Consider the following 16,608-nt stretch of genomic DNA (forward strand, 5'->3'; position numbering starts at 1 on the left):
GGATGAGGTTCTAGCTTTTATGATCAATCTTCACGTGGGGATAGGCCTTCTACCTTACAGGAACATTTTTTTGATGTGCCTTTATACCTTAACTTGAGGGAATTGCTATTTGTATTCCCGTTTTTAGTATGACACTCCCCTTTTGACTTTATTTTCCAAAAATATCCCTTAGAATTACACTCCCTTTCACTCTCCAGTCTGCACAAGTCTCTCCCACAGCCTTCTCCAATCTCCACCACTACTGTCGAAGAGACTAGGCATTCCCTACGGATGTTGTCACCATTACAACTCCAAATGCTTCAATAGTTTTTTGACTTCTTATACCAAGGATACTGTTGAGAATTAAGACTCAAGCTAGGTATAAAAGCATAACAATTAATATCGGGGAATGACTTCTCTTATTGAATGGAAGATCTCGTGGTTGTTAAATAGCCTTTACAATACTAATAGAAAAGCAAGAAATACGGTCCACGTTCATGATAACTAAGACATGATTATACATTAGTAGATAAATAATAACAACCTACTCCCCTAGTTAATAGGAACTAATCTTTTTATATGATTAGAAGATAAAAGACTCAAACGTAAGCAAAACTATTTTATCAGATACACTGCTCATGAATCATGGGGACAATTAATATTGATAAAATTATGATTTGTTGATGGCTCGATCTTGGAAAGGAGAGGGACTCTATTTGTGCCAAATTCCTTTGCAACTCCACTATATATGCTGAGGATTCTTATGTGGGGTATATTTGCCTGTTACTTCTATCTTTTATAGCAATTTTCTATTTTTATAAACACTGGTTTGATTCAGCATCACTATGGCACTACCTTGCTGTAAATTTCATATTTTTTTGGTTATACAAAGGGCTGCTAGGCCAAAATAGAAACAAAACTAACCATGGAAAACCATGCCAGCAACATCTTCCATCAAGAGAATCAAGATGAAAGCTGAAGCAAAATAAAAATTCATAACATGCATGTGAACTAAGCTACGATTTTGATATTGTAAAGATAAATACAGTAAACATTGAATATCCTTATGTTGATGACAATGCGTTTGCCGAGGAAGCGTTGTGCGGCAATGTCATAGGCAGTCGACCTAATCTTTTCGTTAAAAGGAAGTGGATTTTTGGGAAAATAATTAAAAGGGGAGTGTTTTAGTAAAAGATCGGAGTGAATATAGCATTCCCTAACATGAAGATGCGGTTAGTGAAGGTCTATCAAGAGAGAGAGAGAGAGAGAGCACGTTCCTCTTTAAACTCAAACTGAAGATTTTGGATTGAGAGATGCTATTCTTACCCACAATTTCTAGTCTCACTACTCTCGTGATGGCCTTTTTCTTTATTCCGAAAATACCTGTAGAATCATGATTCCATTGACAAAATATACAGTAGAATCATGTTTTGGTTGTGTAAGAAAACTGTAAAAAAAGGAAATACACAAAAGAAACATGATTTGGTTGTATATTTTATCAATGAAATCATGTTTACATTGCGTAATTTTTTTGCACTCTCTCTTACACCATGAAAATATGTTTTTGTTGTATATTTGTTATGATTTTTTAATTAATTAGAGATATAAGTTACTTTTTGAAAGTAATCAATTAATTGTAATATAAATATCTTTTTTAAATTGAAATTAGATTAATTAAGATATAATTTACCATTTTTAATAGTAGTTAGTAACACATAAATTTTCTATTTTAATTAAAATTGAATTAATTAGATAGAAGTTACCATTTATAATGATAATCAAAATAATTATATAAATTAATTTTATTAATAGTAATCTAGTTAATTATGATATTAATTTGTATCATAATTAATTTGATTACAATTAAAAAGTATAACCAACATCATCATTAATTCAAATTTAAATAATAAAAGGTAATGTACATCAATTAGTTCTATTATTGTTGAAAAAAATGTTGACTTATATATGCAATTACTTATAATTTTTGTAAAAAATTAATAAAATAGAAACATGTTTTCGTTGTGTAAAAGAAGATAAAAAAAAAGTACACAACACAAACAAAATTATGTTGCCAAAATACACAATGAAATAATGTTTTTGTTGTGTATTTTTTTTTTTTTTGCATTCTTCCTTACATAACAGAAACTTGATTTTATTGTGTATTTTATTAATGAAATCTTGATTTCTTGGAAAAGACATTTTTGGAAATGAAATTTAAAACACATATGGGGTGTAAATAGAAATTTTGAGGGTGAGAATATCATCTCCCTTTTGGGATGAACATTTTTGGCAACTATATATTCTCATAGAAGGCATATTTTGATAACAAATAGCAAACGTGTGCCCTTACAAGTAGGGGTGGAAATGAGCCGAGCAGTTTGTCGAGCGCCTTTGGTTTGGCCTATGTAAGGCTCGGCTCGACTCGGCTTGTTTACTATAAAGGCCAAGCTTAAGCTTTTTAAAAAACATTTTTAGATAAAAAGGTCAAACTCAAACTATAAAAACAACTTGTTAAGCTTGATAAGTCGGCTTGTTTAACTAACAATAATAACAACAACAACAACAACAATAATAATAATAATAATAATAATAATAATAACTTTATTTTATCAAATCTTATCTTATCCAGATTTTTTCTATCTAGATTTTATTTTATCCAGATTTTATTCCATCTAGATTTTATTTTGTCCATATTTTATTTCATCCAATCTTATCTTGTTCAGATTTTATTTAATTTCGTTTATGGCCTTGGACTTAAAATAGATTTGTGAGCTTTGGGACTGATGACCTATATAAAAGCACCAAGGTTTTAGTTTAGGGAGTTTTTTTTCGGAGAGGAGAATAATTCTAGGATTTTAGAATTCCAGTTTTTATTACTGTTCATGCACACTTTTCACGTAGAATAAAATTTATTTCCTGCAATTTCGTTTCGACTTCAATCTACAGTTTCGTTTCTACTGATTAATGGAAGACTAAGTCTCCAACATTATTTTCTCTTGAGGATCAAACACAGTTCTCTTTGAGGTTTTGTTATTACTATTGAATACTGATCAGTTTTTCCTCTTCACCAATTACTTTGTATTTGTTGCTATTAATCCATGCATGCTTAGTGCTTAATTAATTGTCTCTGCGCTTAATTTACGTTCATGCTTAATGATCAGTTTCGTTCATGATTAATTGATGTATGTGTTGTTTAATCACATAATGACAGCCTTATCTTAATTTTCGCCTAGTAATTTAATTTAGGATTGGATTAAGTGGTTGAACTAATTAAGGATAAATTCTCATAACCTAGGATAAGAGACTTGCTTGTGAATTAAGGGGAAACATGTTTTAATTCTGTTATTTTCTAATTCAAATTTGCTTGCTTTTTAATTTACAAAAACAAACAACCCTCCAATTCGTTACTGTTTTATTACTTTCTATTATGAACGTTTGGTTGACCATTGCTCGTTGGGAGACGACCTAAGATCACTTCCTAGATACTGCATTTTTAATGTTTATTTGATTCGGGTATGACCTAGATCAATAGTATATAAGATATGGCTTGAGTAGACTAAGATAAAATTATTGTAGATATATTTTTTAAAAAATATTTAATATACTTATATATTCAAAAATTGGATTAAAAATTGTTAATTTAACTAATAATAATTTTTGTTTGGCTATATTAGTGTAAATCATCTCTAATCCATACATTTTTTAATATTATGCTCTTTTTATTTTCGTTTGATATACTTTGTGCTTACTTGAATTCAATATGATTTTGCTTATCAATTATTTTTGGATTTGTACATTACTTATACGAAATTTTATAAGTTTCTTTTTTTAGTTAGTATTTCAGTAGGTTTTAAAATAATTAATTAATCAAAGACGTCTTTAAGCAAATTTTTAAATAGGCTCGTGGATCAAGCCAGACTTTTATGAAAGCCGAGCCGAACCTTTAAAAAAAAGCTCATGACAAATAATGAGTCAAGCTAAGCCTTACATATTCAACTCAAGCCGAACTCAAACCTAGAACTTAGGAGTGGAAATGAGCCCAGCCAAACCTTTAATTATATACAATATTTCTGTTATCAAGTACAATAATTTGACAAATTAAATATGACCCCTCCTACCGGAATAAACAATTTAATGATTCGTGTAAGACAGATTTTTTATATACAATATTTCTGTTATCAAGTACAATAATTTGACAAATTAAATATGACCCCTCCTACCGGAATAAACAATTTAATGATTCGTGTAAGACAGATTTTATCATGCGTCATTAAATTTGTTGATCACTCCCTTGATGTTACAAGGAAAAATAAAAAAACTCGTGTGTGGAAAAAGATAGCTCTGATCCACACGGGACTGGGTGACTGGCTGGCATGCAAGTCAAAGTCGTCAAGTATGGTGATGCTAACAAACCTCGAGCATCCTAGCACAAGGGAGGAAAAGCTCAAGCAACGATACACTGTCTCCAACTTGGAGGAGATGAAAATTTTAATTTGGTCTAATTTTTTATTTGTTGAAAGTTTCATGAAATTCGGTTTCACTCGAAGCTTAAATTAGTAAAAATTCTTTTAGTATTTTTTTTAACTCATGAACACAAAAATATGACTCATAATTTTTTTTTTAAAATATATTACTCCTTCATCTCTAACTATGAGAACTTTTAACTAATTTAGGTCAGTTAAGAAAAATAATTAATTAGTTAATTATTTATACTAGTATTTCAAAATTATGTTTTTCTCATCTCTATTCACTTAATAATTTTTTATTAATATTTGGAAAAAGAATAATTAAGTAAAGGTATGTATGAAAAAAATAATCTAATATATCTAGAAATTAAAAAATAATCTTATAAAAAATATAATTTTTTAATAAAATCTAATAATTAGAAACGGAAAAAGTAAAAATTAGAAAACTTAACTACACCGTGTAAATTAAAAACTCTCTAGTCTGCCCATTTGAAGTTGGTAATTTCTCGTTTTTTTTTTCTTTATTGTCTAGGAGGAGATGCTCCACCTGAATGTTTTGATTATTAATTTTTTGTTCAAATGGGTTTTTGTCCTTCAAATTAGGTTATTTTTAGTTTTGTTCTCTCAAATTTAAATTTACCTTTCTTAATCCCTCAATTTAAAAATAAACTCCTTTTAAATTTTAGTCTCTCTTGACTGATTTTTGACAATTTAAATGTACAATAATTAATGTGGCGATTCTTTACCATAGAATAGACTAAAAATAATATTTTTGAAATTAATAAAATAAATAAATCAGTGGATAAAATTCAAAAGGACCTAAATTTGAAAAACATATTTAAGCTTTAATTTTTTTTTAAGTTGTAATATTAGTATATTGATCATCAATTGCAATGCTTTAAAAATTTAATTGATAATTAAATAAGCGAAAACATTAATTATCAATTTATTAATTAAGTCATAGTTTGAATTATAAGCCATCAGGTAATAATTTTATAAGCGAAAACATTAATTAGCAATGCTTTCTTTCTTCGTTGCTTTTGTTTTATTTTCTCCTCCCTCTCTCCTTTCACCAGTAGTTACTACGCTTATAATTTATAGTATACCTCATACAAGGGTCAACAATGGCACCTAACAAGAGGTTCGAATAATAGTTGATTTGATAGCATTTGGTTTCAAATGTTTGAGAAGGATCAAAGGGACACTAGCTATCAAAATTAGAAGGTTTGTATTAGACATGAGAACTGATGAGGTTCTGTTCTCCTTTTCTCTTTTTTCTTTGGTGTTATGCTTCCAACTCTGTTCCACTGGAGATACTTTGAAGGCTGGCCAGAAGATAACTCTGAACTCATTGGAGAACCTTGTTTCATCTAACCGCACATTTGAGCTTGGTTTCTTTCCTTTAAGTGGTAGCAGCAGTGTTGTAAAAAGCTACTACTTGGGGATATGGTATCACGGGTTGGAACCACAAACAGTGGTATGGGTTGCAAATAGAGTCAAGCCTGTTTCAGACTCTAGTGGTGTTTTGCGAATTGCAGAGGATGGAAATCTGGTGGTAGAAGGTGCGTCAAAAAGGCATTGGTCCTCTGTAATTGAAGCACCCTCGTCCACAAACAGAACACTGAAGCTCCTAGAATCAGGGAACCTAGTACTAATGGACGATAACTCGGGAAACAGTAATTACCTGTGGCAGAGTTTCAAGAACCCAACAGACACGTTTCTTCCTGGCATGAAAATGGATGCAAGTTTAGCATTGACTTCATGGAGAAACTCCACTGCCCCGGCACCTGGTAACTTCACCTTTACGCTGGCTCCAGAGGACGAGAGGGGAAGCTTCGCAGTGCAAAAGCTATCACAAATCTACTGGGACCTTGACGAACTCGACAGAGATGTTAATTCCCAAGTAGTATCTAATTTGTTGGGCAACACCACCACCCGGGGTACTAGGTCGCACAATTTTTCAAACAAAACCATCTATACATCGAAGCCTTACAATTACAAGAAATCGAGGCTGCTAATGAATTCCAGTGGGGAGTTACAATTTCTCAAGTGGGATGAGGATGAAGGGCAATGGGAAAAGCGCTGGTGGGGGCCAGCTGACGAGTGCGACATTCATGATTCTTGCGGGAGCTTTGGCATATGTAACAGAAATAACCATATTGGCTGCAAATGTTTACCAGGATTCGTTCCCATTCCTGAGGGAGAGCTCCAAGGACATGGGTGTGTGAGAAAATCAACATCGTGTATCAACACCGACGTCACATTCCTCAACTTAACCAACATAAAAGTACGAAACCCAGACAATGAAATTTTTACAGAAACAGAAGCAGAATGCCAGTCCTTTTGCATTAGCAAGTGTCCCCTTTGCCAGGCATATTCATATCATACGTCTACATACGGTGATCGCAGTCCCTTTACATGCAACATCTGGACACAGAATTTATCTTCTCTTGTAGAGGAGTACGATCGTGGCCGTGATCTTTCTATCCTCGTTAAGAGATCAGATATAGGTAATTCATCTATTATTTGGTAAACATATTGATTCACATTGTTTCCAACTTAATACTTAATAGTTGCGACTAGGGAGGTAACATAACACAGAATTCCTAATTTGGTAAACCAAAAAATCATTAGCGGTGTGCTGGGGCACTTTTTTATTTTGGATACACACGCACACAAATACATACTGCAAAAAACAGATGCAAATTATGATTGCCACATGATTTATTATCACTGAATTACATATATTGTTGTGCAGCACCAACTGCAAAAACGTGTGAACCTTGCGGAACATATGAGATTCCTTATCCACTAAGCACTGGGCCAAACTGTGGAGATCCCATGTACAACAAGTTCAATTGTACCAAATCGACAGGCCACGTTAACTTCATGATGCCCAAAGGAATATCATACCAGGTTACTGGGATCGAAGAAGATACCAGAACGTTTTTCATTCATACGGATGCTTCATATTCCTGTAGTTCCAGAAGAGATCAAAATAACACACCTAATTTGCCATTTAATGTAGTTGATTGCATACAAGATTTTGGAATAGTTAAATTCAGTTGGCAACCAGCACCAGAACCTCCCTGTAATAGGCCTATGGACTGCATGAATTGGCCCCATTCAACATGCAGAGAAACAAGTGAAGGAGGAACCAGGTGCCATTGTGATTTAAAATATAGGTGGAACAACTCAATCATGAGTTGCACCCAAGGTTAGCATTTTATTAAACGTCTCTTCAACACTTTTCTATTTTTCTCTATTAATACCATAAAGGTTTGCTAGATGAGAATTATTTTATTTAACTAGCATGCCTTACCTTCTCCTGGAAAGCATTGTTGATCAAATTCTCAATTCCAAAATAAGAGCAACATTTTAGAGATTTTCTTCCGTTTGCTTATGAATGTCTTACTGTTCCGAGTGTAGCAGAGATTAGTTCTGGTCCTGAATTTTCCAAACTCCGTTGAATTTTAAAACAATGTTAAATGAACTGCAGAGCCACCGAGCAATCGTTCATACAAACGACTGGCATTGATTCTTACAATAATTTTAATAAGCATTATTACTCTGGCATGCATAATAGTACTTGCAATTGTGCGGCGAAAGAAAAATGCCCCTAAGCCTGGTAAGAGTTTAGTTTTTCGTGTTGAATTAAAATATTTTTTTCTTCACACATGTAATCAAGGTTATATATATATATATATATATATATATATATATATATGTCTGATTTCAGATCGGGCAAGCACCCAAATTCAGGAGAGCTTGTATGAGAGTGAAAGACAAGTGAAAGGTTTGATTGGCTTAGGAAGTTTAGAAGAAAAGGACATTGAAGGAATTGAAGTACCCTGTTATACTTATGCAAGCATTCTAGCAGCTACAGATAATTTCTCAGATTCTAACAAGCTTGGAAGAGGAGGTTATGGACCTGTTTATAAGGTGATTGATTCGTTCATTTAACTTTCATTACCAATCTAGCAATAGCATTGAGTCCATGCAAAATTTCCTCATGATATATGAATTTTCTTAATCCAGGGAACGTTTCCTGGAGGTCAAGACATAGCTGTAAAGAGGCTTTCAAGTGTTTCCACTCAAGGCTTAGAGGAATTCAAGAATGAGGTTATTTTGATTGCAAAACTTCAGCATCGGAACCTTGTTAGACTCAGGGGCTATTGCATTGAAGGAGATGAAAAAATCTTACTTTATGAATACATGCCAAACAAGAGCTTGGACTCATTTATATTTGGTCAGTATCACATATTCCATCATACAACTTCCCTGAAGTGCTCTTCAACCATTACAATCATAATTTCACTAACCTTGTTCTTAATTTGAAATGTAAAATGTATATCTTGAAAGACCCGACACGAACTTCACTCCTGGATTGGCCAATACGATTTGAGATAATCGTAGGCATTGCGCGAGGCATGTTGTATCTTCACCAAGACTCCAGATTGAGAGTGATTCATAGAGACCTGAAAACCAGCAACATACTTCTGGATGAGGAGATGAATCCAAAGATATCAGACTTTGGTCTTGCCAAAATATTTGGGGGAAAAGAAACTGAAGCATGTACAGGGAGAGTAATGGGAACCTTGTAAGTTCACCAAGTATATTTGATTGTAAATGTGTCGTTGTTTATTTACTGAGTTTAATATTTTACACATGCTTGGTGCAAATAACAATAATTTTTTGGCAGTGGATACATGGCTCCAGAGTATGCCTTGGACGGATTCTTTTCAACCAAATCCGACGTTTTCAGCTTTGGAGTAGTCCTTCTAGAGATTCTTAGTGGAAAAAAGAACACTGGATTCTATCAGTCCAAGCAAATTTCTAGCCTTTTGGGTCATGTATGTTTCTTGTGTTTCACTTTTGGGTTATGCATATTTTAGCGATATGTTGACTTACCAATAATTTCTATGGACATATTGTATCAGGCATGGAAGTTATGGACAGAGAATAAGCTACTGGATTTAATGGACCCATCTCTTTGTGAAACATGCAACGAAAATGAATTCATTAAGTGTGCAGTCATTGGACTCTTATGCGTACAAGATGAACCAAGTGATCGACCCACTATGTCAAATGTTTTGTTCATGCTCGACATAGAGGCAGCAAGCATGCCAATTCCCACGCAGCCAACCTTTTTTGTGAAAAAGCATCTTTCTAGCTCAGCTTCCTCTTCGAGCAAACCAGATATAGGTCAGTTTGAGAGCAGTTATCAAGAAGGTCGATAGTGCATGATTGAAGCTATTGTTAGAGTACGTGTAAAATAATTAATGATATTTTAATTGTATTTTATAACAATTTAGAGTATTCTGTATTATTTTTAAGGATCAATTTTGGATTTCCTGTCTGTCTTTTTAGTGCATACACCATTTTGAATTTATAACGTAAGTTTTTAATATAAAATTTTACTTAGTTAAAGGTCTTCATCTTTTTCTTTGCTATCGCTTCTAATTTATACTATCAACTAATAAAGACTTGTCATATCATCAAATAAATGAGTGATCACTCTAATTTATAGTAAAGACTAATGTTGGTAATAAAGAAAAAATTTAGGGACAAAAAGCTCGTAAATCCATTAATTTTATGTTTTTTTAATCTTTTCCTTTTTTTATAGATAGTTTTTTCTTTTTAATTGAGAGGGTGATTTAGTATGATATTGTTAGAGTTTTGTGTTCTTAATTCCACATCGCTTGGATTGTTAGAGTTTTGTAGTCTTAGTCTCACATCCCTTGATTTGTAAAAACTTGTGTCTCATTAGTGTTATATATAGAGACACTTTATAAGCTTTTATATGTGCAAGTAATAAAAGTTCTCCTAGTATAGCCGTGGACGTAGGCACATACATTGTGTCCTGAATCACGTTAAACTTTATATCTTTTCTCTCTTCCTTTTATTTATTTCTCTTCTTTTATTGCTCTATACTAACAACTGGTATCGAGAGCTTTTGGTTACTCCACGGGATTTCCTTAGTTTAAAGGAATTAGTGAGAGTCTCCTTAATTTAGAGGAGGCAGTGGGAGCAATGGCATTAGAAGAGGGGAAGGTGAAGATCGAGAAGTTTGATGACAGAGATTTCTGCTTTTGGAAGATGCATATAGAGGATTATCTATATCAAAAGAAGCCGTATCAGCCCTTATCGGGGGTTAAGCCAGATGACATGAAGCAAGAAGAATGAAACTTGTTGGATCGATAGGCTCTTGGCGTGATCAGATTGACATTAGCCAAGAACGTCACATTCAACATCGTAAACGAGAAGACTACTGTAGGCTTAATGAAGGCATTATCAGATATGTACGAGAAGCCATCGACAGCCAACAAAGTATACTTGATGCGCCGGTTGTTCAACCTCAAGAGATCAAAATAACACACCTAATTTTCCATTTAATGTAGTTGATTGCATACAAGATTTTGGAATAGTTAGATTCAGTTGGCAACCAGCACCAGAACCTCCCTGTAATAGGCCTATGGACTGCATGAATTGGCCCCATTCAACATGCAGAGAAACCAGGTGCTATTGTGATTTAAAATATAGGTGGAACAACTCTATCATGAGTTGCACCGAAGGTTAGCATTTTATTTAAACGTCTCTTCAACACTTTTCTGTTTTTCTCTATTAATACCATAAAGGTTTGCTAGATCAGAATTATTTTATTTAACTTGCATGTGTTACCTTCTTCTGGAAAGCATTGTTGATCAAATTCTCAATTCCAAATAAGAGCAATCTTTCAAAAGAATCAAGAGATTTTTCCTCCGAATGTTTATGATTTTCTTACTGTTTCCCGCGGATCTGGAATTGGTCCATGTCCTGGATTTTCCAAACTCCTTTGAAACAATGTCATCACTAAATAAATTAAGATTCCATTTCAAGCTATTTTGGTAGTACAATTATAATGGTATTTACTATCTCACTTTTACATTTTATTTCCTTGAACAGAAGAGCCGTCAAGAGAGCATTTAACCCACCGACTGGCATTGATTCTTACAGTAATTCTTGGTTCCATGGCTATTCTGGCATGCATAACAGCATTTGTGCTTGTCCGGAGAAAGAAAAAAGCTCATAAGCTTGGTAGTAATTTTTAATTTTGCATGTTGCATTAAAAATCTTTTATCTTCAGACATGTAATCAAGGTTATATATGTCTTGTTGCTGAGTTCAGATCGGGCAAGCACCCAAATTCAGGAAAGTTTGTATGAGAGCGAAAAACGTGTGAAAGGTTTGATTGGCTTAGGAAGTTTAGAAGAAAAAGATATTGAAGGAATTGAAGTTCCCTGTTATACTTTTGCAAGCATTCTAGCAGCCACAGATAATTTCACCGATTCTAACAAGCTTGGAAGAGGTGGTTATGGGCCTGTTTATAAGGTGATTGGTTCAGTTCATTTAACTTTCATTATCAATCTAGCAATAGCATTGAGTCCATGCAAAATTTCCTCATGATATATGAATTTTTTTAATCCAGGGAACGTTTCCTGGAGGTCAAGACATAGCTGTAAAGAGGCTTTCAAGTGTTTCCACTCAAGGCTTAGAGGAATTCAAGAATGAGGTTATTTTGATTGCAAAACTTCAGCATCGGAACCTTGTTAGACTCAGGGGCTATTGCATTAAAGGAGATGAAAAAATCCTACTTTATGAATACATGCCAAACAAGAGCTTGGACTCATTTATATTTGGTCAGTATCGCATATTCCATCATACAACTTCCCTGAAGTGCTCTTCAACCATTACAATCATAATTTCACTAACCTTGTTCTTAATTTGAAATGTGAAATGTATATCTTGAAAGACCGGACACGAACTTTACTCCTGGATTGGCCAATACGATTTGAGATAATCGTAGGCATTGCGGGAGGCATGTTGTATCTTCACCAAGACTCCAGATTGAGAGTGATTCATAGAGACCTGAAAACCAGCAACATTCTTCTAGATGAGGAGATGAATCCAAAGATATCAGACTTTGGTCTTGCCAAAATAGTTGGGGGAAAAGAAACGGAAGCCAGTACAGAGAGAGTAGTGGGAACCTAGTAAGTTTACTAAGTATATGTGATTGTAAATGTGTCATTGTTAATTTATCGAGTTTGATATTTTACAAATGCTTGCTACATATAACTAAATTTTTTTTGCAGTGGATATATGGCTCCAGAGTATGCTTTGGATGGACTTTTTTCATTCAAATCCGATGTTTTCAGCTTTGGAGTAGTCCTACTAGAGATTCTTAGTGGGAAAAGAAACACGGGATTCTATCAGTCCAAACAAATTTCTAGCCTTTTGGGTCATGTATGTTTCTTGTGTTGTACTCTTGGGTTATGTGTGTTTTGTGATATGTTGAGTTGTCAATAATTTCTATGGACATATTGTATCAGGCATGGAAGTTATGGACAGAGAATAAGCTACTGGACTTAATGGACCCATCTCTTGGTGAAACATGCAACGAAAATCAATTTATTAAGTGTGCACTCATTGGGCTATTATGCATACAAGATGAACCAGGTGATCAACCTACTATGTCAAATGTTTTGTCAATGCTTGACATAGAGGCAGTAACCAAGCCAATTCCCACGCCACCAACCTTTTTTGTGAACAAGCGTCATTCTAGCTCAGCTTCCTCTTCTAGCAAACCAGAAACAAGTCTGCAATTTGACAGCAGTTATCAAGAAGGTCGATAGTCCATGATGGAGGCTATGGTTGAAATACATGAAAAATATTTAATGATATTTTAGTTGTATTTTAGAATAATTTAGAGTAAAGAAAATAGTTTATCTTATAATTTATATATATAGTGTAAAGATTACTTTTGTATTTCTTTGTTATCTTATAATTTATTAATAAGAAAATAGTTTATATAGTGTAAAGAAAATTATATTGTTATTTAATAGAAAATTCACATTTATGAATATGATAAATTTATTAATTTTTACCATAATTATCTTATAAATCACATCTATCTCGATTTCAAATTGAATTTGTAAATTATTTTACAATGTGCATTGCATATAATTAAGTGGTCGAGAGACTTAAAATAAAATGCTAAACTTGGGTGCAACTCATGATTGAGTTGTTCCACCTATATTTTAAATCACAATGGCACTTGGTTACTCCTTCCCTTGTTTCTCTGCCGTCTATAATGTTACTACAGGGTGGTTCTGGTGCTGCTAGCCAATTGATTTTTATTCCAACATCTTCAATGCACTCAGTTACATTAAATTGAAAATCTGTGTAATTTTGATAGCAGGAACTAGAATTACACATATATAAACCATCTGTTTGAATCAAAAGCATTTTGAAATCTTCATCGATCCAAGTAACTGGGTATGATTTTCCTCCCGGCATCATGAAGCTAACGCCGCCCGTCGATTTGGTGCAATTGAACTTGTACATGGGTCTCCACAAGTTTGCCCAGTGCTCAGCAATCACATATGTGCCGCAAGGTTCACACGTTTTTGTAGTTGGTGCTGCTCAAGAATATATTAATTCAGCTATAAATCATACAGAAATCATGTTTTTCATCTGCTTTATGTTTCAATCCATCTAATTCACAAGACAATACCATACCATAAGGACTATCATCTAGAAGATTCAATTAAGAATATATAAATCATATGGCAATGGCAATAAGTTCAATCATCTACAAGTTTCAATTATTTTAATTAATATATAATAAATAAACTACCGGTCAGATCTCTTGTCCAGGATAGAAAGATATCAACCATAATTGTACTTCTCCACAAGATTCATGTCCAAATGTTGCATGAAAAGCAACTATCAATATTAGAAGAAAAAAAAAATGTTTTTGATGTCGGTTCTTTAGCGCATTCCACCATGATTCTAAAATTGTCTTTTTTAAGTCATTAATATTGAAATTAAATACTTTTTACGATGATTTTTCAATCATCTTAGTATGTCAATTTTTACATTAATTTTTTTAGGAATCGTCATAGATAATTTTATTTATTATTTAAAAAATGTTTAAAACATTAGGATTCTAAGACAGTTTTTAGTAAAAAAAATCATGTTAAAATCTTAACATTCTAAGACAATTTTTTTAATAATCAATGTTATTTTCTTATTTTTTTAATATTTATTATCTTTTACATAAAATTAAACCTATAATTTAAGTCATCGAGGCTCAGAAAGATTGTAATAAAATATTACTAAATTGTTTTTGCTCTAATAATTATCAATAAATTATTAATTGATGTTTACAATAAATTTTTCCTCTTAATACCACTATTGTTCCTTTGCAATTGACAGAAGGAAATCATGAATTCATGAGATAATAATATTTCTTACTAGTTAATACCACAAAATATAATAGCAAAATACGCTGAAGAAGTTCTAGCCATTATAGCCATTAAAATTGTAAAAATTATTCCTTTCTTACAATTGTAAAACTGGAAAAGACTTATTTGAGAACCTCCTCAACCCAGATTCTCTTTCTACTAACAAAAGTAGTCTAGTAGCATCCAAGATTGGTGGTATATATTAAGAGTAAGAGTAAATACATCACTGGAAGCAGGTGATCCAATTGGAAAATTTCAGAAAATAGAATAGTAAAATAATCACTATACGTACACTAAATGGTTCCAAGTCATATCTATAATAAGGATTTAAACTCTTTGAGAGGCCCTCATGTTCCATATTACAAGGTTCAATTACTTCTTTCTCCAACAATGTCTACCTTTCATAGAATGGTAGTTGCATGCATTAAACTAAAAGGTCAAGTCAAAAGTTAGCCAAGCACAAGTATGAACATCAATCCAAGGACTTATATGGTTCCGGGCATGCATTATCTAGCATTCTATGTCATTTTTTTAATGGTTTACCGACTATCTAAATACTCATGAGAAAACATTACGTTTGCAGCTAGACTTCAATTGGAAGTTAGACACACACACATGGTCCCAAAAAATATTAAATAGTATATGATATTCTGATTGTATCAGTAATTAATTACAAGTTTACAAACTAGACACAATAGCTCCGATTAAGATGCTTCAAATTATTTCACGATTTCCCATGTCTAGCCAGATCCAAAAATATGGATTACTAGTGATCCTGGGTTTTCAAACTTACTAAGGAAATGACCCACAAATCAGAGGTATAGTTTTGATCACTATTATTTATAGGTATGTTTTGGAATTAAATTATATAAGGATTGGTAATTTTTCTCTCTTATTTCTTCCGTTTTGTGCAAATAATTTTTATTTTAACATCATTAAGTTTTTGTACAGAAAATATCAAAAACTGATGAATTTATGATACTTAGTGAATAATTAGCGCAAAAAAGGATAAATTTGAAATTTGAAGATCACAATTAGCACATTCCAAGCACTCAGCGTGAAGCATAGGCTCAACGCGCTTAGCAGCTGGAAGCAAGACTAATTTAGGAAAGCAATCTAATTCAGGAAAGAGGCGTGCTTAATGCGAGATTACTCTCATACTCGCTAAGCGCGGCAAGCGAGCTTAGAGTGAAGGTTGCATGAAAACTAAACTAATTTGAACCTATAAAAGAAGGAGAGAGAAGAAGGAAGAAAACACACAGAAATTCGAAGAGAATACAATTCCTTATAAAAGACAAAAGCTAGAAGAAGGAGAAATAAGAATTAGGAGTCATTCCTTCCTTCCATTCCCTTTCTTAAATCCTTTTTTTACTAAATATTTTTCTCTTGCAATTGTAAAGCCTCCCATGACAATGAGAAGTTAAATCCTTTTTTGTTGGGAACTTGACACAAATTACTTTTGATGTAATTTCTCTTCCCATCTATTTAATATTATTACTTTTGCATTATCCTTTCTTGTGCTTAATATTATTGTTTATGGTTTGATCACTCATTTGTATGGTAAGTTTTAGGGGTAGCACTGAGAAATATTATTTTCTAATAGAATTGGAAAAATGTATTTAAATAAAGTCATCACTAGGGATAGGTTGATTTTTGTTTAACCCGTTATACATCTCTATTTTTAATGCAATTTACTGTTTTATCTTTGCAAAGAGATTTGAGAGAGAAAATAGATAAATTAGGTTCATTCACTCGAGAGATCTTGATTAGAGTATATAAGTAGATGTAGGTATAAATTAGAATAATTATAAATAGAGAAAAATCATTTTTTTTGGGGGGAAATGTAAATTATAATAAATCCAAAAGGATACAACAATA

General features: G+C 32.8%; 1 protein-coding gene across 1 annotated transcript; it reads left to right on the forward strand.

Moving 5' to 3' along the window:
- The first annotated feature begins 5,476 nt into the window (after positions 1 to 5,476).
- On the forward strand, positions 5,477 to 13,302 carry LOC114379027 (G-type lectin S-receptor-like serine/threonine-protein kinase At4g03230). Its single transcript, XM_028337587.1, has 15 exons — positions 5,477 to 6,955; positions 7,204 to 7,662; positions 7,945 to 8,073; positions 8,185 to 8,387; positions 8,484 to 8,694; positions 8,808 to 9,045; positions 9,148 to 9,298; positions 9,386 to 9,684; positions 10,788 to 11,020; positions 11,391 to 11,522; positions 11,613 to 11,815; positions 11,913 to 12,123; positions 12,237 to 12,474; positions 12,577 to 12,727; positions 12,814 to 13,302. Exons 1-15 carry the CDS (start codon positions 5,683 to 5,685, stop codon positions 13,114 to 13,116), a joined length of 4,434 nt encoding a protein of 1,477 aa, XP_028193388.1. The 5' UTR covers positions 5,477 to 5,682; the 3' UTR covers positions 13,117 to 13,302.
- The last annotated feature ends 3,306 nt before the right edge of the window (positions 13,303 to 16,608 follow it).

This window comes from Glycine soja, chromosome 12 (assembly GCF_004193775.1).
Source record: "Glycine soja cultivar W05 chromosome 12, ASM419377v2, whole genome shotgun sequence".
Taxonomy (NCBI): Eukaryota; Viridiplantae; Streptophyta; class Magnoliopsida; order Fabales; family Fabaceae; genus Glycine; species Glycine soja.